This window comes from Sapajus apella, unplaced genomic scaffold (genome assembly GCF_009761245.1).
Source record: "Sapajus apella isolate SASKATOON/1434 unplaced genomic scaffold, GSC_monkey_1.0 scaffold133, whole genome shotgun sequence".
Classification (NCBI taxonomy): domain Eukaryota; kingdom Metazoa; phylum Chordata; class Mammalia; order Primates; family Cebidae; genus Sapajus; species Sapajus apella.
In genome coordinates, this window is record NW_022437073.1 from 861,959 (window position 1) to 888,280 (window position 26,322).

Genomic DNA, 26,322 nt, shown 5'->3' on the forward strand with positions numbered 1-26,322 from the left:
GCAGGCTTTAAGGATTTAATGACTGCAGAATTTAGTTTAAAAAATGATTTAGAAGTATTTGCTGATGAATTCAAAGAGGATTCTATATAACTTCTTATGTTGGTCTGGTGTTCCTCTATAAAATTAGCACAAATATGATACTTGTTACATTGTTTTGCAAGGTGTAGCAAACACAAATATTTAAAATGATAAGTGAGGTATTTTAATATTCATTTATGTATAGACTCAGTGGGGGGGGTTCCATTTATAGCAATGATATAAAACATTTTACATCAAATTGATTTAAGTTAAAAGTAAATGTCTGTTTAGAAAGAATGGTAGTGCTTGGTGGTACACATGGGAGAAGTTGGGAAAGTGCATGATTAACTGAAGTTTGAACAACATTGGCTTACTGGTAAACAATATAAATTAAGCTCGTTTGTAGTAGGGTAAATTTTATTATGCTGTTTAACAAAATCTCCTAGCTGTTGATAATATATATGTTAAGATACTGGCTCTTTAAAAACCTTTTATTAAATAAACTAAAAATTATTTAGGTCCTTGGTACCTGGAAGTTAATTAAACAGAAACAAGTCACTTTAACTGGGTGACTCCTGCCTCAGTTAAAAGTGTATGTTAAATGCCGTATTTATTAATATGATGTCTAGGACTTCTTGGCAAAAGTAGGGCAATTTTATCAAAGTGCATGTGCCACTCACTAAACTGATGTGGTACACCAAACTAACTGTGCAAATGCTTGTGTTAAGTTGTATTAGAAGTTTGGGGAAATTTTCTGGGTTGGGTTTATATATGTTAACACCTAGTGAGAAAAGCAGACAGCATATTATTTCTTTCCCCTTAGGAGCAGAAAAGGAAAAATCAAAATATTTAGAAGAAGCTTTGAAATTAACTTCATTCAGAAAATATTTTTATGATTCTGCTGAGAGAAGGCAAAAATATTTTTAGAAATATTAGAATATCTGGTAACACATTTTTGAGCATTAAATATAGATTTTATTTTTAGAACAAGTACACAGGAAGTTGCATAACTAATTTAATTTACATTTAAAAACAGATTTGTCTATGTAAAAAAGACAATGTGTTGATAGTAGAAAGATAAGCTAGAAAGTTCCTCTTTCTCCTTCTGATCCTTCCCCAACACTTTTCCTTAAAGATGACTGTAAGCTGTTAAGTTTGAAGTCACCTAAGTTTTAAAGTCAAATGGAATGAAATGGCATTTAGGAACTTGGAAGAGTGGAAAACTTTTTTCCAGACCTATGCTACCAACTGAGTTTATATTTTCAGGCAGATTTGATGGAATTGCTGTGGGCTTTGGAGTCAGCCCACTGTTTGAATTCTATTTTCATCTGAGAGCAACAATGCAAGTTTGGAAAGTTCCTTACCTTTTTAAATAAATGTCACTTTTCTTCTGAACTTTCATGTAGCCTAGTCTGTCTCTCTCTTCTCTCTTTCTATTTTTAATAAGGAGACATGTCTAAGAAGATCTGGCATAAGAATATATGACATATTTTATGATGGAAAAATGGAATTTGGTATTTTAATGACCCAGCAAGCATTCATGCAGTAATGCGCTCGCTCATCAGGAGAACATTTCCCTACTTTGCCCAAATACTACCTTCAGGTTGTGAAAGGTCAACCTGTAAAAGATGCCCCAGGAATCTTCCTGGAATTTAGATGGCCTCTGTTGGGTTTCACCTTGCACTTATTAATAATTGAGCACTGGGATAAAAATAAAAACAAAGGGTCTCGTCTTACAGTGTGAGAACATGGGCCATGTGTGCTGAAACATGCAGGTAAGATGAGGAGCAAAGCCCTGTGGGGTAGCCAGTCTAAAGAAGCATTTCACGTGGGCTGCTGCCGCCCTCTTGTAGAATGACTACCTCAAAATTAAAGCAAATTAACGTAATTGCTCCTAAGGACGAAAATGTATTTTTGCTTTTCAAAGCTTGTTGTCTAGGCTTTAATTATCTAATCCACACACAGAAGCTTTCTACAAGCAGCCTTCCCTTTTAGCAGCCAGCCACCTTTCAAATACGGCAGCATCTTTAGGCTTAAGAAATCGCTGCATTATAACTTGCTCTGTTGCATAACCTACCCCTTAGGGTACGGTAAAACCTGTTGTAACGTTGGTTACTGAAAACGGTCTTTAGAGCCAGTGTTGGTTTAAATGGAGTTTTGTAATTATTTGAGCTGCAACTAGAGTCACGAGTCTCCATTTCTAGAATCTGTGCCTCTTGTCTAGCAGCACTTTTAGTTATTTCCTTTCCATTACTTTTTGTTTCATATTCAGCAAGCTTTGGTTGGTGTTCACTTTATCAGATCTTCATGTTTACTTGCCAAATGAATATGGGGTTTTGTTACTAAGGTTAGAAGTATTTTTAATCTATTTATTTTTCTTTCTTTAGAAAACTCAGATTGGACTCCTTTTCTAGTCCTGAAATATTAATAAGTAGACATGTAATATATTCCTAGTGAAATAGCTTAAAGCTCAAAGAAGCTTTGTAAATAGAGGAAAACCCTGCTGTTAGGAACTGAGACTCTGCCATTCTTGTCATTGAAATGCATAGGGTTTTGATGATGGGACGTGTTAAGGAAATAATGCCACTAATTTTTAATAGAGAAGATTGTAGGAATTAAGCTCATTTCTAACTAAAGAGGAAAAGGACCAATGCCATCGGCTCAGAATTGAAAAATTGAATTGCTCTTGGAATAAAACCAAACTCTCCCAGTGGTTTGTATCGCTGTTCACATTCTGGCCAGTGCCTGGCTTTCTCTTGCACCCTCTCCCCTTCTCTCAGTTGGCCATAGCGATCTCCTTTTCCTCCCACTCACCAAGCTCCTTCCCAACTCAGGGACCTTGTCTTTGTCATTCTCATGCCCGGAAAGGCCTTCCTCCTTTCTTTTAGCTGGTCCTGTGGCTCTTCCCCTCCAGATCTCACCCTGAACATCACCCAGAGACCCCTCCCTGACTACTGACTCAGGTAGCCCCTTTCCAGGCCCCTGTTTATTTCCTTTTCAACACTTACCTTAGACTGTATTTATTTTTGTTAATTATTGTCTTTGCCCCACAAGTGTAAGTTCTGTTAAGTGAGGTGCTGGTACCTGACACAGTGCCTGGCATATGCTATATACTCAGTATCTATGTAGATTACATGGAAGTTGCTCACTGGTTTTAAGGGCTTTTTTTCTGTTTGTGTCTTAGTTTAAGATTAGTTTATCTTGTTGGACCAGAGGGATTTAAGTAGCTTTAGTATCAAAATCCAAGATAATATGTTTTCCAATACCCTTACCTATACACATTTTCACCCATTTTATTGTGATTTTATTGAGCACACTGGGTTTCCTCAGAGTAGGCAGAAAACTCAGTAGATATCCCATAGGTATTGTGCTCACTGTGAGAGTTCTTTCAACACTTACCAGGCACTGAAATAACTCACGGCAGATCTTCGATGAAGGTCAAGGAGATGTGCACTGGTCTTTGGTGAGCACACGGTATATGATGAGGGTACAACTGTCCCTGCCATTGTATCAGTTCAGTGTGGCTTTGTGAAGAGCCCAGGTTGGCCTCTTCATGGATCTGCCCTCTGTCTCTAAGCTTACCCATGGAGAAGACCAAGGCTGCTGCTCAGCTTCATGCTGAAAAGGAAATGTTGGCAGGTTGTTGCTTTGTGAAGATCAACACTATCACCATAACAGTTGTCACTCTAAGCGGAGGAGGTGAAATGCAAATTTGGTGAGTAATTAGTTTTGTGTCATGCTTTGGTGTTCTAAATGTCGCTATTTATCTGTCTTAGGTAATCTATTTAAAGAAGACACCAGAAGAAGCCTACAGAGCACTCCTTTCTGGCTCAAACCCCCCCTATCTTCCATTCAGGTATAACTCCTGGTGAGACTTGGGTTGGACTCTTGCTACAGAGCTGGATACTTGACAGTTGGGTTATAGTGTTTTTTAATTGTCTTAAGATGATAACCATGATGTTATATGGAATGAAACGAGATGGCAGTTTTTATTATTTCATTTTGTAGAGTTTTTTCCCCCTAGCTAGCAAGAATAAAATAGCTTTCTTCTTGTAGGAATTAATTTTTTTCCTTGAATTCTTTCTACATCTTTACAGTTTATGTGATGCACAAAGAGTGCCCGATTTATAAGCTAATAACCATGTCAAAGTTTGTTGGATTTCATTAACCTACGTCATTGATTCATCCATTGATTCTTTCATTTCATGAGTTCTGGCCACATGTCAGAGCCTGGGGATATAGAATAAGACCCTCTAAGATTCTTCAGGAACACATGTTTAGTGGGGACCCTAAATCGCCAGTTTGGCACACAAATCTGACTGACATCCCCAGGAAGCCTTTCTCTCATTACTGTGTTTTCTAAGTATCATCAAAAGGGGATCTTTAACAAATTTGGGATGAACTTGAGCTCATTTAAAAAGTAGAAGGGGTCTGGGTGCAGTGGCTCACACCTGTAATCCCAGCACTTTGTGAGTCCGAGGCTGGCTGATAGCTTGAGCCCAGGAATTTAAGACCAGCCTGGGCAACATGGTGAAACTCTACTAAAAAGACAAAAATTAGCGAGGCATAGTGGTACATGCATATGGTCCCAGCTGCTCAAGAGGCTGAAGTGGGAGGATTGCTTGAGCCTGGGAGGTTGAGGCTGCAGTAACCCAAGATCACCTCATTACACTCCAGCCTGGGTGACATTTCTCAAACAAATAAATAAAATAAAAAGTAGAAGGGACCATACATCAAAACCCCCATAACACCTCTGCTAGAATTCTGAATGATTCTAATATTTTTGCCTTTTTTGCTTATGTGTCCAAATCTGCAAGCATGTGTATTGCTTATTATTGTTATATTACCATCATTAGCCAACACAATGAGAGAAAGGAATGGGAGTGGCTGGGGAGACTCTGTCTGTCTGTCTTCCTCTTTCTGCTGTAAACTCTCAGAGGGCAGGCCCCAGCACCTTACACTTAAATACATTTTTAGTAAATATTTGAATGATACAAATTCAATATTTGAATACATTAATGCATTAAGACTAAATCCCTTAAGACTGCCGGGCGCGGTGGCACAAGCCTGTAATCCCAGCACTTTGGGAGGCCGAGGCGGGTGGATCACAAGGTCAAGAGATCGAGACCATCCTGGTCAACATGGTGAAACCCCGTCTCTACTAAAAATACAAAAAATTAGCTGGGCATGGTGGTGCGTGCCTGTAATCCCAGCTACTCAGGAGGCTGAGGCAGGAGAATTGCCTGAACCCAGGAGGCGGAGGTTGAGGTGAGCCGAGATCGCGCCATTGCACTCCAGCCTGGGTAACATGAGTGAAACTCCGTCTCAAAAAAAAAAAAAAAAAAAAAAGACTCAAGGGATTCTCATTCTGCTTCTGAGATCATAGGAGATAATTGTTAGGGTAAGACACAGGGAGGGGAGAAGCAACGCCTGTTGTGCTTAATGAATGTGAAGTCAATGAGTAAGGCATTGGGCTTGGGACCCTGAGAGGAAAGTATCCCGAAGCACCCTACAGCCTGAGCTAATCAGCCAGGGAAGGGCAGATAAAAAGGGATGGGTAATGTAGATGAGAGTTTAAATGGTGAAAACAAAGCTTATTTTTCCTTCCACTTCTAATGGCTCGGGTACATTGAAAGTCCTTTGTAAAATATAATCCTATTTTTTCAGAAAGGGGTAATAATGCCAATAATTCTAAGTTCTAAGCAAAGTGGTTAGGAGTATATACTTTGGAGGCAGAGACACTTCAAGCAGTTTGAAGTCTTATTCTGCTTTTTGCTGTCTATAGTAAATAAGTGTAAGTAACTTGGGGAAATTACTTAGCCTCTCTCGGCCTCAGTTTCCTCATCTGTAAAATGGCTTCAGGTCTAAACTAAGGATCAAATGAAGTCATACATTTATCCCTCTGTCTAGTGCAATATCTGGTTTTTGTTTTTCTGTTGTTAGCATTATACTATTATTACTATTAATAATATAATTAAAAGTGATAGTAATTATTATTATGGAGTCTCGCTCTGTCACCCAGGCTGGAGTGCAGTGGCACAATCTGGGCTCACTGCAATCTCTGCCTCTTGGGTTCAAGAGAATCTCCTGCCTCAGCCGCCTGAATAGCTGGTATTATAGGCCCCTGCCACCATGCCCGGCTAAGTTTTGTATTTTTAGTAGAGTCAGGGATTTGCCATGTTTGGCCAGGCTGCTCTTGAACTTCTGGCCTCAAGTGATCCACTTGCATTGGCCTCCCAAAGTGCTGGGATTACAGGTGTGTGCCACGGTGCCCAGCTGAGAACTAGAATTTTTAAATAATAATACCAGAATAGAAGAAAAGATAGTAAGGTTATTATTACTACTTAACATAGAATTAATTTCAATTCTATATAAATACTACATTTATAGCCTATTTTTCTATTTTATTTTATATATATATATATATATATATATATATATATTATTGCACTTTAGGTTCTGGGGTACATTTGCAGATCATGCAGGATTGTTGCATAGGTACATACATACCTGGCAATGTGGTTTGCTGCCTCCATCCCCCTGTCACCTATATCTGGCATTTCTCCCCATGTTAACCCTCCCCAACCTCCCTACCCCTCTGCTGTCCCTCCCCTAGTCCCCCACCACAGACCCCAGTGTGTGATGCTCCCCTCTCTGTGTCCATGTGTTCTCATTGTTCAACACCCGCCTATGAGTGAGAACATGCAGTGTTTGATTTTCTGTTCTTGTGTCAGTTTGCTGAGAGTGATGGTTTCCAGATTCATCCATGTCCCTACAAAGGACACGAACTCATCATTTTTTATGGCTGCATAGTATTCCATGGTGTATATGTGCCACATTTTCCTTGTCCAGTCTGTCATTGATGGGCCTCTGGGTTGGTTCCAGGTCTTTGTTATTGTAAACAGTGCTGCAGTGAACATATGTGTGCATGTGTTTTTACAATAGAACAATTTATAATCCTTTGGATGTATAGCCAGTAATGGGATTGCTGGGTCAAATGGAATATTTTTCAAATAGCTTTCACTCAAACACTTTTATGTAAATATTTGAAAATATAAATACACTAACATAGTTCAGAAATTTACAAAACCTATAGGAAGGTTTAAGTGAAAGTTCTTCCTCCCATCCTTGATCCTCATCTGTCTAGTCCTTTCCAGGTAACTTCTGGTATTAGTTGGCTTGATATCCATCTAGAATTTCTTTATGTACATATAAATAAATAAAGATATGCATCCATTTCCTACTAAAAGTATGTCCTTGAATGTAACTCTAAGTTCTATCTTTTTAATAACTTAGGATACCAAGAGTTATATTTACATGAAGCTGCATTTCTGAATATAGACTCTTCATAAACCATACATTTGAGGCCAATAATGCCACAAAGTAGTGCATTTATAATTGCGTGAAGAATTTAGTTGAAAGAATACTACTAGTTTTCTGGAAACTTAATTATTTTACTATGCTAAGATAAGATGTGAGTTGTTTTTAGTCTATAGCTCAGGCGAACTGAGACTAATGGAATCCTATCAAGAATCATCCTCATGCTAAACTCTGGACGGCCATCGTTGCATTGGCCTCCATTATAATCTGGGTTCTATTATCCACCAGGTTTCTTAAATAAAATCCCATTTCTTATTAAATTACACTTTTATCTTCATTGTCTAGATTTTTCCAACTGCTGATATTTTAACACTTTTAATTAAAAATGAGAAGCCTTAAAGAAATTTCTATTTGAATGTAATTGTTTTATTTAAAATTTTAAAAAAATGAAGATGGATTTTGAAGGCCTGTTGAAGTGTGGTTGGTATGTTCACGTACACTTTTCACTGAAATTCCTGTGTTCTCATTTGTGCTATATATTTTAGTTTCTTTCCAATAAAAAGAGTTTTATGGCCACCGTGAATTTAAATCATGCCGGTTTTCAAAATTTTTTTACTTTGCAGGTCATTTCCATAAAGCCTTCCTAATTTTTCTGGAGAGACTTGGCAGGTTCTTTGCCTGTAATTCCCTATTACATTTTATGTATTACAAGGCCACGTACAACATTAAAGCAAACACCTTGTGTTATTATTATTTGTTTGCATGGCTGACTCCTCTTGAGGGCTGTGGTTGCTTCTTTTCCTATTTTGTTCAGAGGGAGCAAGTATATTAAAATGTATTTGTTACTTTTTCCGTGCCAGTCATTGTGATGGTCCTGTGGATCTAATGATGTTTAGGACAACTTGGTACCTGCTGCAGGAGAGCTCAGTGTATAGTCTGTATACATGTGTAGGTGTGTAAAACAATTACAGTGCTTTGTTAGAGTCAGGAGAGAGGTGTTATGGGAATACTGAGGAAGGAGGCTTAACTCTGAAATGGGTGGGTGAGAGAAGATGTCAGGTGTAGGCCCCATGGAATGCCTTTCATGTTAGGATGAAAACTGGAGAACAGCAATCCAGGTACTGATTTTAGGTGCTATATTTATTTATTTCTATGGCATAGGTTGTTTTGTACAATGTTACATTAGGTAGGATATGTAATATGAAGTTAACAATATGGGTACATTATTATAACCAAGAGGATGATCTGACTGTATTCCTACTTAGATTCTATTTACCTAGTTAAAATTAACAACAAATGAGAATTGGGTAGCTTTGCTGCCTGTTGTTGATTAAATTTAGTCTAGTCGACTTTAGAGATAGTTGAATTCCTGACTTATGTGACAGCAACAAGTGTTGTGATGTCACTTGTGAGTCAGTCTTAGGGTGTTCCATTGAATTGTAGTTGTGTCAAAAACCATACTTCTCACTTTTACTGAGAATAGCCAATGTGTTGATTAAGAGTGACTTTAGCTGAAAATCAAGGGAAAGGAGTGTTTTCCATCTTCCTTAATTCTTTGAGTCACCCATCTTCAGTGTTGGCTTGGCAGTTGGTCTTCAGGGGAACAAGAGGCCTTTCAGTTCTGGGGTCAGAATCAGCAGAGGTGGAATTGACAAACCGGGTATGAATCTTTTTAGGTTCTCTTCTTTTCAGTGTACTACTAAATTATAGTGTGTACTACTGAGCAAACAAATCATATTAATCTCGGCTCATCTAAAGTCGCAGGAGATCACTGACCCTTAGTGGAATGTCCAGATTGTTTTCATGGCAGTCAGTGGCAGTGGTTTTCAAATCTACATTCTTGGGTGCTCACAAAACAGTATTTGTGGACATTTAAAGTCCCACAAAACATCAAAAATATAACCAATCTAAATTGTACAACTCCTATTTAAGATGCCTCTTGAGCTTTTAAATTCATTTTATACTTATTTGTTTGTTTATTGGTCCATATGTATCAGGTTGGTAAGTTTTTAAATATTGGTGATGATTCCTAAATTTGCTAAAAGCCAGTTTTTAAAATGACATATAAAATTAAACAGGGAACAAAATTATGCTGACAATAAATAACATCCAGGGACCTAGTTTTGAAGACATATCCAGAGAGCATGGCATGAAAAATCATGACAGTCCGGAGGTAAGTTTAGGTAGAGTATTTTGCTGACATTAATGAAATAAAGCTGGTTGAACATTGGATGTCCTGTTCCTTTAGTTTTTTCTGAAAGCTTGGAGAAGAGGCTAGAATTTACAGGTGTTTCTCAAAGTTATGGTAATCCTCAAACTTAATCTGCACACCTGGGAAGCTTTAAAAAACTATTGATCCCTAGGTTCTGTGCCCAGGAATTTTGCTGTAATTGGTCAAGGGTGAAGTCAGAGTATTGGGATTTTGAAAAACTATGTACATGATTCCAATATGCAGTCACGGTTGAGAACTTGTGCTCTGTAAGATGTAACATGGCAAAAAAATATATATATATATCAATGAAGTAAATTTAAAACTCTCCATCTTAGAGATTTACAAAGCAAATTTCCATTTTAAAGATTTTGAATGTTTCTGAGTAATGAAGTAACCTGTTTAGCTCTGCATAACCCAGAATTTTCCTTTTTCTTTTTCTTTTTTTTGAGATGGAGGTTTCACTGTGTTGCCCAGGGTGGGCTTGAACTCTTGGGCTCAAATCCTGTGTAGTTGTGATTACGGGCATGCACCACCGCGCCTGGCCCAGAATTTTACAACGTACTGTTTTTCCTCCTTCTGCCCCATACTTTCCATTAGTATCCAGCAGAACTCCTGTTCTGAAACACTCTGAGGCATATTTCCTGATCCACACCTGTGTGGAACAAAAAAAAATCTCTTGGGATTAGAATAATATGCTAGCTTCTGTGGAACATATTTTGTGCTGTTTCCTGAGAGTCTTGGAAATAGATGGCTTATCAAATAATGGTATTTTATCTAATGTGAACAGGAACATCCAAGTTTTCTCGCAGTTGTGAGGCCAATCTTCTCTAACAGAGAATCCACACACCTCTCACTGGCAATCCTTTAATGACATCTATCATTAAAATGGATGCGTAATGTTTGTATTGAGGGAGGTGTTTGTTGTGTTTTGGCGGATGACCCTTAGTGATATCCCAGTTGTTGAGCTCTGTGGCCGAGTCTTAATGGGAAATCTCAAAAGTAATTATTTTAGATCTTCTGGGCATGCCAGAACTTGCAGGTCTTTAAACAAAGGCTCAAAAGGGTCAACCACTTAGGACTTGGCATCAGGCTGCGTTCTTTTTCATAAAGTAAACATGTGCTGCTAGATGTTATATGTCATCATAAAATATATTTCTTTATATAAAACATTGAACCAGATTTTTTATTAGCTTAAATATGATATTGTGATTTTTGTCAAAGTTTGTTTAGCAGTTAACTGTACTTCAAAGGGAAAGTTCTCTTTACTGTGTTTTTCTCTTGAGTATCAAAATATGGAAACAATATTTTTACTCTTTTAAGATGTTCCTTTCATTCTCAACTTTTCCTCATTGTTTCAGTCTTGATCTTTGGGGTCAATTCTGCACCATGGATTTTTAATAAACTTTTGCTTTTGGTGCTTGGTTTGATGGAAGGTAATTTGCATTAATTTTGACTAGTAAGGATGTGTCAGTTTCCTGAGTGTTGAAAATAGATGTCCAGTCCAGATTGTTGAATCCATTCTTTTTTTTTTTTTGAGACAGAGTTTTGCTCTTGTTGCCCAGGCTGGAGTGCAATGGCACAGTCTCTGCTCACCACAACCTCTGTCTCCAGGGTTCAAGCGATTCTCCTGCCTCAGCCCCCTGAGTAGCTGGGATTACAATCATGTGCTACCACAGTGCTAATTTTTTGTATTTTTAGTAGACATGGGGTTTCTCCATATTGGTCAGGCTGGACTCGAACTCCTGACCTCAGGTGATCTGCCCTCCTCAGCCTCCCACAGTGCTGGGATTACAGATGTTAGCCAGCATGCCCTGCATGTTGAATCCATTCTTATCAGCTGGGGCATATTTTGAATACGTTCGACCACAGTGTAAAAGGACTCTGTCAGAGTTTCCTTGCTAAAGTGCTAAATAAGCTCCAGTATACAGGATCTGAGAAGAGAAACAGCTGTAAATGTCTCCATGACCCATTAACTACTGACATGGAGGTGGCTTGTATCTATTCTATTTTTTATCTACCAGAACAAGAAGGCGCTTCAGTGATTTGTGTTGTGACAATTTGCTCAGACTACTTTTTTCCCCTTATTCCTACCAGATTAGTTTTACCAAACTTGGTGAAGTGGAGTTAGTGCCAAAGTTTTGTACTTTGTATCGTATATTTCCAATAGCCTTAGTTGATAAAGATGGTTTTGAATAAGATAGGAGTCATTTACCTTAATGAACATAGTAATAGTTATTATTTTGATGAATGTTTATTATGAAAAGCTGTTAAATACCTAAGTTAAAACCAATTTCCCATTATTTTTTATTTTTAAAGAAAAATTATTGGCAGTGTATGGTGGCTTAGTCCTATAATCCCAGGTCTTTGGGAGGCCGAGGCAAGAAGATCACTTGAACCCATGAGTTAGAGACCAGCCTGGGTAACATAGTAAGACTGGTCTCTACAGTAATATAAAATAAAAATTAGGTGTACTGTAGAGACTGGTCTCTACAGTAATATAAAATAAAAATTAGGTGTAATGTTGCCCATCTGTAGTCCTAGCTGTTTGGGAGGTTTAGGTGGGAGGATTGCTTGGGCCTAGCAGTTTGAGGCTGCCGTGATGTATGATCGTGCCACTGTGACAGAATAAGTCCTTGTCTATGAAATTAGAAAAAGAATAGAAAAATTAGTGGTTGAATGGGTGTCAGTCAGATGTTGATAAAATACCCAGAATACAGGTCTTGGTCTATTTTTCTGGTGCGATTACTATTTCTACACAGATTTTATTCTGCTGATTTCATTGGCCTTGTAAGCCATGACTTAGAATTGAATTTTCACTTATCTCTGTTTCTTCAATGAGCAAAATGATTCATGTACAGCCTTATGTTAAATCTGAAAAGCTGAGATTCTGTGTTCTGTTTTTTTGTTAGGTACAGGTGGTCCTGCCTCCTGAGGCATGTGGTTGTGCTCTTTCATGAATGGGAGATGATTTTGTCCTCCCTACTAATTCTCAATAGTTTTGTCTTGTAGGTCTCAATGATATAAGCGCTTTCTTTTACTGTAGCTGGTACATGTATGTCATAGATTTGTTCAGAGGCTGGAAACTAGGATGTACTTTGGACAGTTGTGTAAAGTATTTTGGGCATTGTCTGGTTCTGAAGTATACATACAACATAGTCTTCAGCTGAAATGTTCAGTATGGCAGCTAGTAGCTACATGTGTTATTGAGCACTTGAAATCAGTTTAGTCCAAACTGAGATAGATTGTAAATTTAAAATACATATTGGATTTCAAAGATTTAGTATAAAAGGTGGGGTGTGGTTACTCACAGCTGTAATCCCAGGCCAAGGCCAGGAGTTTGAGATCAGCCTGGACAACATAGTGAGACCCTGTCTCTCAAATAAAAAGATTTAATATAAAAGAAAAATGTAAGATATTTATAATTATGTTGATTAATGCTAAAATGAGAATATTCTAGATATATTAGATGAGCAAAATACACTATTAAAATTTACTTTTATCTCTTTATTTTAATATGGTTATGAAAAAAATTTAAGATTATACATGTGGCTCTCTTTTGTGTCTGGCATTATATTTCTGTTGGACAGTGATGATCTAGAGTATTTTTGCTATTGTACAAAGCTCATAATTAAAGGTTGTTTTATATACTTTCTGCCTTATTTATTTGTTCTTAGAAACAGGGTCTCACTCTGTTGCCCGGACTGGAGTGCAGTGGCCAGATCATAGCTTACTGCAGCCTTGAACTCCTGAACTCAAACAGTTCTCCCACCTCAGCCTTCTGAGTAGCTTTGCACCACTCCTATATAATTAATTATTATTATTTTTTTTTGTAGAGAGGGGAGCCTTCCTATATTGTCCAGGCTAGTCTAAACTACTGGGCTCAAGCAATCCTCCTGCCTTAGCCTCCCAAAGGGATTGCAGGTGTGAACTATCATGCCTGGCCACATTTTTGCTTTAAAAAGTCAATAATTGTTACCACCAGAGGTGTTCAGGCATAAGTTAAATGAACTCTTAGTAATGATCATTTATCCATTTCTGAATTAATTCATTCAGCAAAATCTATAACATACTAATTTTCCCAACACTGTACTATACTCTGGGCCAAAACACATAAAGGACATGTTTCCTGTCCTCAAGAAGCTCACCATCTTGTGGTGGTTATGAGGATGGGATCCAGTTCAGTGCTTATAATAAGGTTCGTATTAACCTTTATGATCATCTCCAATTCATTGCTCTGCAGTTTTGCATACCTCTTAATTATTTGTTACCCAGAGAATTTAGAGAATCATGAACTTAAGATAATTGTGGATTACAGTCATTTCCAATATTTCTTAGTCCCTTTTCTATCAGCTCTTTTTGTGTTTTTTAGTGTAGTCTCCACATTGTAGACGCTGTGCTTCTGTTCTCCATTCTTTCTTCTTTGAATAGCTTCATTACCAGAAATGCTTTCTTATTTTGTGTAAATATGTTCTTTCATCTCTGGTTTCATCTCTCACTATTAATATTTATAAGGGTGCTTCATTCTGAATGATTTCTTAGATTCTCAGATTACAAGCAGTTGTATGTTGGTAAAGTGGCTCTATAAGTAAAAAGTATTTGCTGGTTTCTGTGGTACAATACTTCCACCACTGCTGATTTGGGCTCTTAAAATTTCTGAATATTTAACAATTGACTCTTGAGAGCCTATGTAAGACAGTACTGGGACACCAGTGAATCAAGCTCTTTCTTTTAACATTTAATTGTGGATGGTGATTCTAGTTTTCTTAAACTTAATTTTTCTCCTGCTGTTTTTCTGCAGAATAAACACTAAACACAGAATGAAAAGTCCCAGTTGCTCTTTCTATTTAAATATTCATTGATTTAGTTTTTCATTCAAGAAATATTTATTGACTGCAAATTCCCCCTACGGTCATAGTTGTGGATTTTTATAATCACTGTGTAATAGCCGTATGGTTCGGTTGACTAGTATGCCAGACATCACATTTAGAAAGATAGAATTGTGGTCAGGCACGGTGGCTCATGCCTGTAATTCCAGCACACTGGGAAGCCGAGATGGGCGGATCACCTGAGATTAAGAGTTCGAGACCAGCCTGGCCAACATGATGAAACCCCGTCTCGACTAAAAATACAAAAGTAGCTGGAGTGGTGTGTGCACCTGTAGTCCCAGCTACTCGGGAGGCTGAGGCAGGAGAATTGCTTGAACCTGGAAGGAGGAGGCTGCTGTGAGCCAAGATCATGCCACTGCACTTTTGCCTAGGTGACAGAGTGAGACTGTTTCAAAAAAAAAAAAAAAAGAAGAAGAAGAAGAAGAAAGAATTGTTGGGGTGGACGCAGTTTAGATGGTCATGCATGAGGCTGAGCTAAGTTTGTATTTGGGTGCCTCTAGACAGTGGTTGGCTGTAACATTAGTCTTTTATATTGGGGGTTAGAGGCAAATGATTTTTTTCTTCAGCAGAGATGAATGAATAGAAACCCTGGGTGTTTGGATATTACCTTATCTCCTGAATCAAGAGCAGCCTTGTGTTGACCTGTTTAACAGAGTAATGCAATGCATGGTAAAACTATCATGAGTGATAAGAGTAAGAGCTCTAGTTTTCCCAGGTAGCAAGGGGTGTACAAACTTTTTCCCTCTCTGTGAGGAGGTGGAAACATATATGTCCTCTTATTCCACTCAGTCAATATTTGGTTCAATATATATGAATGAATGAATGAACACAAAAGCAAACTAGGAGTTAAGTAAACAATTGGAAACTGTAACTACAATAAAGAAAACTGTGGGGATGCAAACTTTTTAGCACATTGTTATAGTGACTTAAATCCTAAAAGGTCTTTGTAGCCTATCTAAAGCACCTGGGTTAGAATACACCAGTATGTTTAAACTTGACAAAAGGAAAGAATGCTACAGTGAGCATCACTCTTTTTAGCTTTATTCAATTAATACTCAATGGCAAAGAGAACAGAAGGAAATGATCTTCAATGGACAGAAGGGATTTTTGAGTTAATTCGAAGACAGCTTTTCTTGCTAGTGAGGACTGAGGCATTAGGCTACTTGAGTAAACAAAAGTGGCCATAGAATATTATAGGAATAGTTCTTGGTATGAGCTCCCAAGCTACTTTATTTAAACCTTTATTTACAGACATCTACTGAATATCTATTTTATGCAACTGCTAAGGAAACATGGTGAATAAAAGACATATAGATCCTGCCTTCTTTGAGACTGATATAGAGGGAGAGGGAGAGAAAGAAAATAAGCACACCAGGCTATAATTTCAAACTGTTGTTAAATTTAATGGGAAAAAAAAAGGTTTAGGGAAAATCTCTGACCCCACTTCTAGCCAGGGTGGGGTCGGAGGTTTTCCACCCAAGACAAGTAATCTGTGAGTTGAGGTTTGAAGGTTGAGGAGGGTAACCTAAGGTGAGAGTGAGTGGGAAGAACATGTGACTTGAAGATGAACAGGTTCTGTGAGAAGAGCCTAGTGGCCGCCTGGGAAACTCAGGGAAGATGGGGCCAGATATCCCCAGGCCTTGTGGCCACATTGAAGATTTGAACTTTCCCTTGAGATCAGTGGAAAGTCAGTGAGGAGTTAATAACTGAAGAGTGACCGGATCAGATTGCCTTTTAAAAATATCACTGGCTTCAGTGAAGAAAACCCATTAGAAAGTCTAAGGGTGGGTGTAGGAAGGTAGTGGAAGTGGAATTGGCAAGTGAAATGCATTCAAGAGATATTTAAGAGTCAAAACCAATGGTGCATAGTGAGGGATAGGATAAGGGGAATGAAAGAAAGGTGGGACTTCTGGGCTGTAGCTTGTGTGACTGTGGGAGATTTTACCCAGACGGAGTGCTGCAAGACCAGAATATCGTTGTAGTTGTTTTTTTTTTGGGGTGGGAGCAGATTCAAGAGATTCTTCTTATATAGTGAGTTTGAGACATCCTTAAGACACCCAAGTGGAATTGCCATGTCGGTGGGTGGCTGTGCTACTTTTGAGCTTTAAGAATGAGTTTGTGCTAGAGAGATGAATTTGAGGGTCATTGGTAGACAGGTGATAATTTGTGCCGTTATCTAGGGCAATGATTCCCAAAATATGCTCCTTGCTAGGAGCAGCCTCAGCTCCACCTGGAAACTTGTTAGAAATGCAAATTCTCAAGCCCTGCCTTTGGCCTGTTAAATCAGAAACTTGAGATGGGGTGGAGCAGCCTGTGTTTGTGGAACTATCTACATGATGCTAATACACACTAAAGTTTTAGAGACCCTCCTCTAGAGGGAGAGAGTATGGAGTGAGAAGAATTTTGTCCTGGAGTTGAACCATGAGAAGGTTTGACTTTTAAAGACTGGGAGGCGAAGGATGACTCTGCAAAGGTTGGAAGTAGTGTTTAGATGGTAAAAGGAAAATCCAGGAATCAAGAGAAGAGAGGAAAGTAGAGAGATACTTGTTGCTGACATATTATTAGGTAAGATGATGCATGCACAATGTTCTCTGGGTTTAAAATAAGTAAATCCAGACAGACAGAAAATAAAATAGTGTATTGCCAGGGGCTGGAGGAAAGAGAATGGGGAGTGACTGCAAAAGAGTACAGAGTTTCATTTTGAGGTGATAAAAATACTTTGGAATTACTGGTGATGGTTGTACAACGTTATGAATACACCACTGAATCGTACACTTTAAAAAGGAAGATGAGGCCGGTGGCTCATGCCTGTAATCCCAGCACTTTGCAAGGCCAAGGCAGGCAGATTGCCTGAGGTCACGAGTTCCAGCCCAGCCTGGCCAACATGGTGAAACCCTGTCTCTACTAACAATACAAAAATTAGCTGAGCTTGGTGGCGAGCACCTGTAATCCCAGATACTCGGGAGACTGAGGCAGGAGAATCACTTGAGCCGGGAGGTGGAGGTTGTAGTGAGCCGAGATCACGCCGTTGCACTTCAGCCTGGGTGACAAGAGCAAGATTTAGTCTCAAAAACAAAAAAAGGAAGATGAGTAATTCTTTAGAGAAATCTTGTTTTAAAGAGTAGTCCAAACAGGGTGGAAATTAAAGGAAGATGCGGAACTAGGAAAGTTTTGGATGGCCAGTAGGAACCTGAAAATGTTTAAATTCTGTTGATCCAGAAGAGAGATAAAGAGATGATCAATGGTGTAGAATAGGGGTATAACCTCAGAGTCGGAGGGGACTTTTGGGGCCAATAGTCTGCTGTTTTCCTAACCCCTGACCTCCATTTCATGTTACAACGCAGGTGAAAACAATTCCTCAGAAGGGATCTTTCCACTCAAGTTTGAACATCATGTGGGGCAGGTATTTTTCTGCCCCCGTGGGCCACCATTCTGCTTTGAGATGGTTCTGACTATATTGGTGAGTGGAGGAAAATCAACAGGGAAGCTTGACTTACAAAATGGGAGGCAATGTTGCCTCTTAAATGGACTTTCAATCTTTTTTTAGTCATTTCCTTTATCCTCATTTCCAGGAGAACCCAGTGATGCCAATTCCTTAGGCTTTAAGACTTACCTGGTATTAATTGTGTTGGCTCTCAGTTTTTTGTTTTCTGTTTTTTTTGGAGACAGAATCTTGCGCTGTTGCCCAGGCTAGAATGTAGTGGTTTGGACTCCTCTTTAAAACAAGATTTCTCTAAAGAATTACTCATCTTCCTTTTTTTTTTTTTTTTTTTTTTTTTTTTGAGACTAAGTCTCACTCTTGTGGCCCAAGCTGGAGTACAGTGGTGCGATCTCGGCTCACTGTAACCTCTGCCTCCCAGGTTCAGGCAATTCTCCTGCCTCAGCCTCCCGAGTAGCTCGGATTACAGGCTTCCACAATCATGCCTGGCTAATTTTTGTATTTTTAGAAGAGACAGGGTTTCACCATGTTGAACCAGGCTAGCCTTGAACTCCTGACCTCAGATGATTCACCCACCTCAGCCTCCCAAAGTGCTGGGATTACCCAGCAGGTTCTCAGTTTTTTCATTGTCAGTTTAGTGTTCAGTTTTCTTGGTCTTCCAACTTATTTACCCTTTGTCCAAATGATTCCCAGCTTTCAAAATTTTATTGTTTTGTCTTCTCTCTTATTCTCCTTGTCTTTGTTGATTTTCATTTTTTAAAGGGGCTTTAAAAATTCACCTTTTGGTCAGGTGCAGTGGCTCACGCCTCTAATCCTAGCACTTTGGGAGGCAGAGGTGGGCGTATCACTTGAGCTCAGGAGTTCAAGACCATTCTGGGCAACATGGTAAAACCCTGGCTCTACAAAAAATACAAAAATTGGCTGGGTGTGGTGGCTTGCACCTGTATTCCCACCTACCTCAAGGGCTGAGGCTGGAGGATCACTTGAGTCCAGCAGGTGAAGGTTGCAGTGAACCAAGATCGTACCACTGCACTCCAGCCTGGCTGACAGAGTGAGACCCTGTTTCAAAGAAAAAAAAAATCTCCTTTTAATAGGGTTTGGTAGATGCGTAGGTTCAATCTTCCATCTTTACTTTCTCCCTTTTCCCTCAGAGAATATATAACATGTTTTTGTGTCCTTTCACTGTTATAGTATTCTCCAGTGACTACGTATGAGCCACATGCCACTAATAGGCCATTTCTTTCTTGTCCAGTCTTTCGGAGCAGATTTTGGGAACCTGTTGGCACTATGTGGCTGCCATGAGGATTAAGTGTGCTAATGCATCTAAATTACCTGACACAGTAGGTGTTCAAAAAAGGCATGCCAATTCCTTTCTCAATCTGGAGGATATGACTTAATTCTCTTGTATTCCTTGTTAGATTTCAGTTTGTCACCTTCTGTTTGCCTTTGCAGCCTGTGGTGACTGACTTGCCTAGTTCTGTCAGATGGCATGTTAACTCTCCCTCCCAGCTTTGCAGGCCTGCAGATTTGACCACCAGGTCACCGGAGCACTCCTTTTAGCCACTGGTAATCGTTGTGGCTGTGGTGGGGTAGGAGGTATCATGAGAGCCTCACCATACTTTGCAGACATTCAGAAAGAATAGGCTTGGAACTTTTTCTGGTAACTTACATTAATGAAATTGTTTAGCTGAGTCTAGGCGTGGGAAGATATACTTGAAAGAATAAGGGATACCTCTACTTCTTGTAATTTTTAAAATTCTTTTTACATACAAAGAAAATTTTACCCCCTTTTAAGAAATGTAAAGCAGTAGTTTTTAACCCAAGGTCTGTGGAGAGAATTCAGGGAGTCAGTGAACTTAAATGAGAAAAAAAATTATATCTTAATTTTTATTAACCTTACCTTACCGATTATAGGATTACATTCAATTATAAATGTTATAAATAAACTGTAGTAGCATTAGCAATGTAAGTGACAATTTAATATCACATTACAGTTATTTCTTAAAATATTATTTGTGCTCATTCCTTCCTCAAAATTATAGTGGTGGTTATCAAACTTGCCACTAGGTCTTGTTATATAATATATTAATTTAAAAAGTACCTTTTGGGGTATTGTAAATTTGTATTTTAATATGTTGATAACTTTATTTAAATGTAATTGAAATAGTTTTCTGTTAATCCTAGCTTATACATTAAAAACATTATTCTGAGAAAATGGGTTCACAGGCCTCCTCAGGTCACTGAGGGTCCATGGCACAGAGATTCTGAACCCCAAAGACAAGTGTCTGCCAAGGAATATGTAGTTGTTTGTATAAACTAATATTTTTCTTAGATCCCTAGTCACTCCTTTCTCCAGCATAGCCCATTAAAATTTGCTTTCCAACATATAGTTTATACTTTTACAAGATATTTGAAAAGGGGGCTATTTTATTTTTCACTGACATGTGAGTTCAGAAAAAGAACAAAGAACCCTCCTTTTGAAATGAGACTTAAATATTTGAAATAATTGAAGTTTTGGGGCTTAAGCATTCTGTTAAGTTGCTTTGCTAACTTACTCATTTTATGTTACGCTCTTGGGATTCTGAAACTCAAGGATGATGAAGTTACATGGCTTAGCAGCCATAGGCTCAAGTGACCTCGGATGGTTGTGAAAGTTGGTTTTATATTAATTATACCTTAAAGCCCTTAAAACTATGTTCTCCCCTCGGAACACCTGCTGGCCCCTTCCTGGTGGTTGCTGTGTGTGCCTTTGACTTCATCTGGACAGTGTCTGCCTGCTGTGTTTCTTGGGTCAGCCCTGGGAGGCTGGGCAGAGAGCCTGGAGCCTTGAGGTCAAGTTTCCTACCTCGGACACCTTGGAACTCTGTAGTGTTAAAGCTCTGGTGCCAGTTCTTGCTGAACTGACCTGAACTTGATACTTTAGTTTTATGTTGCCTAAAGCAGGTCTGCTAAATTGCTCTAAAAACTTAAATAAAGTATGAAGCACTCAATTTTCACCACAGTAGGTTCCCACTCCTTTTGAAGGAGTGCTTCATGGTGTGTTAGAAGCTCTCATGGATCCCAGTGACTCAGAGGAGAATGTTGGAAGCCAGACTACATTTTTCTGTTTTCTTTCTTTCGTTTTCTTTGTTGTAGGGGAGGGATGGCATTTAATCCATGAAAACACCTGCTAGGTTCTGTTGACCTACATACATTGTCTCTCTTATCTTTTTATGCTTGTTTTTATCATATTCCTGACAGGAGGTTATTCCTCTGCCAGAATACCTCTTGCAATGATGAATGTTTTACTTAATGAAACCGTCCAATTCACTCTTAATAATAATAATAGTCTTCGTATTTATGAATTGCTTCCTATGTACCAGCCACTATATGAAGGACTTTACGTATTTAAAACAACATAATCTGACAACAGTTCTATGAGTGATAGCTATTATCATTAACTTCATTTCACAGATGAGGAGACCAAGATTCATCATAGAGGTAAAATAACTTGCTTAAGTTCCTATGCAGTATGTGACCGATTTGAAAGTGGAACCAAGGCAGTCTGACTTAGGAACGCAGGCTCTTAAATCGGCCTGTTGGATTAAAGCAATTTCAGAAGTGCTTCAGTTAAGCTGTCGTAGTTAACTAGCAGGGTCTAATGTATGGTATAAGTTTATCATGTTGATAGCTGTGAAGCCAAACAAGCACATCTCCAGCCGACTTTGGTGTTGTAATTTATTATTCGAATGTTCTAAATGCAACATTTAATGTTGAGTTTATTTATGTTTACAGGGATGCTTCCTTTGGAAACTGCACTTACAATCTCACCATCCTCGACTGTTTGCAAGGAATCAGAAAGGTAATAACAATTCTCCTTTCTGTAGTTGACACAGTAGTTTAAAAAAGTATGAGAAAGGAATAATCTCAACGCCCTTATTTGTTATTGGAGGGAAGAAAGGGGAGCCAGTAAGTAGAAGACTTTTTACTTCTTGAAGGATGATTGATTTGTAAAATACAAACACCAGGAAAAACTGGGAGGAGAGAGTAGAAGGGGCCTTTCTTTGTCATGTAAACTCTTTGTGTTCCTGGTCAGATTTATCACCACTGTCAGCTGCAGTGCATGTGACATTGCTTTGTTGCTTAGCTTCTTTATCAGGCTTGATCTTGGTGTGGGAGAGTCAGGAAGTTATCTAAACCACTGGTCTCCTCTGTTGCTTGGTCCCACCCCAGGCCCACTAAAACAAAAACTTTGGGGGTGGAGCCCTACAGTCTGTATTTGAACAATCTCTCCAGGTGATTTGATGCACTCTAAAGTTTGAGAACCAAGTTATAGTTATTTAATTATTACTGTATATAATGGAGAAGTTAAACTAGAAGATATCTGAGAGGTCTCGGAACATGTTTTAGAAACATTAACTCACAATCTGAGAAGTTATACAAGCTATACTGTAAATTCTAGTGAGGGCTTAAAGTACATAATTCCATCTCGAACATAGAACTATGATTTATTATCAGTCAGGAATGTACATATTATGTAAGCTGTTGATCATAGGACATACACAGCAATGTCACATGGACTATAAATATAGTATCGGTAGCAATTCTAGTTCGTTTCTCTTCTGATTTTGCTGTGTTTTGAGTTGAGAAAATTGATGTGATCAATATGTTACCTGTTTTATAGATGGTGGTTTCTATTTCATTTAAAATGAATTTAAACCCTATCAGACTTTAAAATAGTTTTCAAATGCTTTTCTTTCCACTTAAACAACTGTAGAGATACTCTAGCCCACCCTTGCAAATGATATTGCCAAAATGCACTTCCAGTAATACCAGTTAAGAACTTCTATGGAGACACTACCCAACATATAAATGTTAATTTTAGCATTTAGAAAATATGCCTGAAGGAAAAATAATTTATTTATATCACTGTTATTATTTTGCCTTCTCTACCATCTGGTACTGGCCATTTGTTTTATAACACTTAAAAAATTTAGAAAGAGTTGACACTGGAATATCCCTGCCTGTTATTATGGTACTTAGTAACTCAGTATAGAAAGCTGTGCCATCCTTCCTGTTGCAGGGGAAAGGTGTGTAAACTTGTTTCATCACATGTTGGGGTTAACTCAAAGATAGATGAGATTTTGGAGGATCTGATAGATTGTGCAGCATGTCTTTAAGCACCTGAAACATTTCCTGTATGTTCGTTCTCTTACATAACGCACCATGTTCTGGGCTATTTTTGTGTGGCACTGGTAGTACCCTTCTAAGAACCTATAGAATATGGCCACATTTTTGCCTTTTTAGGGAGCACACTTCTCTGATTTTGATGTATTGGCATTGTTCTAGTACAGTTTATATTCCATGTTATGTGAACTATACATGGACATAAGCAAACACTTTAAAAATAAAGAGAAAAAAAGTGGGTCCTTCAGAGCCTATATATTTTTCTAACTTTTTTGTCTGGAAAGGTACATGTGGATGAACTCAGTTTATTTATTTATTTTTTTTAAAGGGTGGACTAATATAAATACTTTGTTCTGCTTATTCTGTAGGGGTTGTTTAAACCAGTGTTATCAGAATTTTGCATTTATAAGAATCACCTGGGAAGCTGTACTGAAAATGGTGATCCTGGGCCCTACCCACTGAGAATCTGATTTTAGTCCTGGGGTGGGGCCCCGGAGTCTTTCTTTAGTATGAATTACCCTGAGTGTTTCTGATGCAGATGCTGCATGTTCTTTGTTTTGAAAAAACACTGATAGACGTACTGGAGCTTGGCTTGTTAGTTCTTTTTCTATTTTTAATGACTTGATCATGTAACTTTTAAATGTACCTGTGGTTTTGTATTCTGTTGTAATCTGTATAGCTTCATGATTTATAAAATAAAAGACTCTCTGTTCACTTTAAAATATTAGATCTGAGCAAGCTGGATAGTTTTTAAAAGTTGTAAGTCATTAGTTACAAAAAAGAGTATAAAGTTTTTCTTTGTGATTAAAAATATCAGTTTTTTTCTTTTAAATTGTAAGAGCAGTCAAGGATGATTCTACTTTGTCAGAAACTGTCCTCATGAAACGGATTCTCCCAAGTTAGAGTTTTAGGAATACATAAGGGCCTATTAAGTAGAAATATTAAGAGTTTTAGGAGTTGGAAGGAAAAAAATATGGTAAAAAATGCAGGGTTTTTTTTTGGGCTCAATACCTCCTTATGTTAAAAGGAAACAAAAACTCATAAGAATAATTGATTTTTCTTCTCCTAACAAAGAAGTAATCACTATGATATATTCTGTCATAGAAAGGTTCTAACTGTAAATTTATTTTGTTTCATGTTTTATGCATATGATTTTACTTACAAAACTGATGTAAGTTAGAAATCAAGGTATCTTTTGTGGGGCTTTTTTTCATGTTATCCTAAGTGTTTATTTAGTTCCGTTTCTTAGACAGTCTTAATGCAATATAGCCAATGTTATAAAAAGATTTCTAGGTATGCATTAAAAATCAAAGGTTTCAAGCTATCTCTCCAGATTAGTGAGGATCATTTCTGTAAGTAGATGTTCCAGAAATAATGAGTAGAGTTTATCAATTTTGCGTGGAAAAACTAATACAAATTCTGCTTTTAGGGATTACAACATGGATTTTTTGACTTTGAGACATTTGATGTGGATGAATATGAACATTATGAGGTTTGTACATTTAAACTTTTTTACAAAACATAATTTCATGGTGATTAATTTTTCCCTCCTCACACTCATATATTGCAAATTGAGTGTGTGCTAAATAAAAGCATTCTGGGGTTTTCAGTAGTGGTTAGTTTTGTCCTTTCTGCCTTGGTTATTTCCCTTGAATCAGGGGTCAGCAAAATTTTATTTTGGGAAAACAACATATCTATATATATTCTCCTATCAAATCGTAATTGACAGTCATTTTGTACCTTAAGGTTATAAGAAAAAGTAATTTCTAAGTATGGTTGGGTAGTAAAATTATGTTACTTTTAACATTCAGGTTTTATTTATTTATTTATGTATTTGTTTATTTTTGAGGTGGTGTCTCGCTCTTTCAACCAGGCTGGAATGCAATGGCACAATCTTGGCTCACTGCAGCCTCTGCCTCCCCAGGCTCAAGCCATTCTCCCACCTCAGCCTCTCCAGTGGCTGGAATTACAGGTGCATGCCACCACACCTGGCTAATTTTTTTTTTAAGAGATGGGTTTCACCATGTTGCCCAGGCTGGTCTTAAACTCCTGAGTTCAGGTGATCCACCTGCCTCAGCCTCCCAAAGTGCTGGGATTATAGGCATGAACCACCATGCCTAGTCCCCTTACTATATTTTTGATTGGATCAATTTTATTTTGAAACATAGCTGAATTTATTTAGTTCTAAAAGTTGGCTGAAATTTTTTTTTTTCTCATAGCATCATTACAAAACTTTTGACTAATGTCTTGACTGCTCAAAATGTAGGCAAAGGCTATCTCCAAGCTGGGTTACACTGTAAGGAGACGTTGGAGAAGAGTAGGATAAGGAGGAGTCTAAAAGTCGGTAACTTTTTCTGAAAGATTAAGTGTGAACGTGAGTAGGCTCAACATTCTCAGAATGTGAACTCATCACGTTGGGTTTCCCCAGAGTAACAATACAATTTATCTCTTCCCTTAGTAAGATAAGGGCAGCCCTCACATTTGGGGTCCTAGTCCAGAATACAGCTATTTGGATATCCTGCTTCCAGGTTAAAAGCAACATATCTGAAAAGAAACTGATCATCTTTTTACCCGAACATGGTCCCCTGCTTTGTCTGTGTTACAGCATTGCCATCCTACTGAGCACCCAGGCTCAAGGCTAGAAAGGTTGCTTTGTTTTCCTCCCTAACCTAGTGAGTATTTGGATCACTTCTACTGGTGCCACAGGATGTATTAATTATATCTCTCTTTCCTTTCTGTTCTCACTTCCTTCCCTCTGACTCAGGTCTCATGTCATTTCCTGTGGACCGGTCATTTTAATAGTTCTCTAACTGAGCACGGCCCTTCTCCTCCCAGGCTGTCTTAAACACACCTGAGTGATCCTAAAATAGAGTTCTCATCTTGCTTGTCTTGTTCTTGGCCCCAAACTGGCTGTTTCTCCCATGTCTCTGCTGAAATGAGGATAAACTCCCCTGTCCTGGCATTCTTAGCTCTGATGAGCTCCAGCCTACCCTTCTGGCCGCATCTCCTGTTTCTTCACTGTACGTACTCTGTGTTCCAGCTCCTCTGAACTGCTTAGTTACTGTTTCTTGAATGTCTCTGTTCCCTGGCTGAGCTTGCTTTTTCCCAGATACCCATCTCCTTTCACCTTCCCCTCCTCCATTTCGTTTGTGTTAAAATCCTGCACAGATTAGATCTCACCTCTGGAGTACTCCTGGCCCCCTCCCCCCCAATTTCATGTGTTAAATTTGTACTTTCCATTTTTCTTATATCATGGCTATTTGCATACAAGCCTTATTAGG

General features: G+C 38.3%; 1 protein-coding gene across 9 annotated transcripts in view; it reads left to right on the forward strand.

The window, feature by feature from the left end:
* Window positions 1-26,322, forward strand: part of CDC14A (cell division cycle 14A) — a 183,884-nt gene that overhangs the window by 67,919 nt on the left and 89,643 nt on the right. For 6 of the 9 annotated variants that reach the window (XM_032262938.1, XM_032262945.1, XM_032262941.1 and 3 more), the window contains 3 exons: window positions 3,795-3,874; window positions 21,650-21,716; window positions 24,471-24,533. In XM_032262938.1, the coding sequence (XP_032118829.1) occupies window positions 3,795-3,874; window positions 21,650-21,716; window positions 24,471-24,533 (210 nt within the window). Of the gene's footprint in view, window positions 1-3,794; window positions 3,875-20,516; window positions 20,707-21,649; window positions 21,717-24,470; window positions 24,534-26,322 lie in introns of those variants that run through there. The other 3 variants (XM_032262942.1, XM_032262943.1, XM_032262944.1) reach the window with 2 other exon arrangements.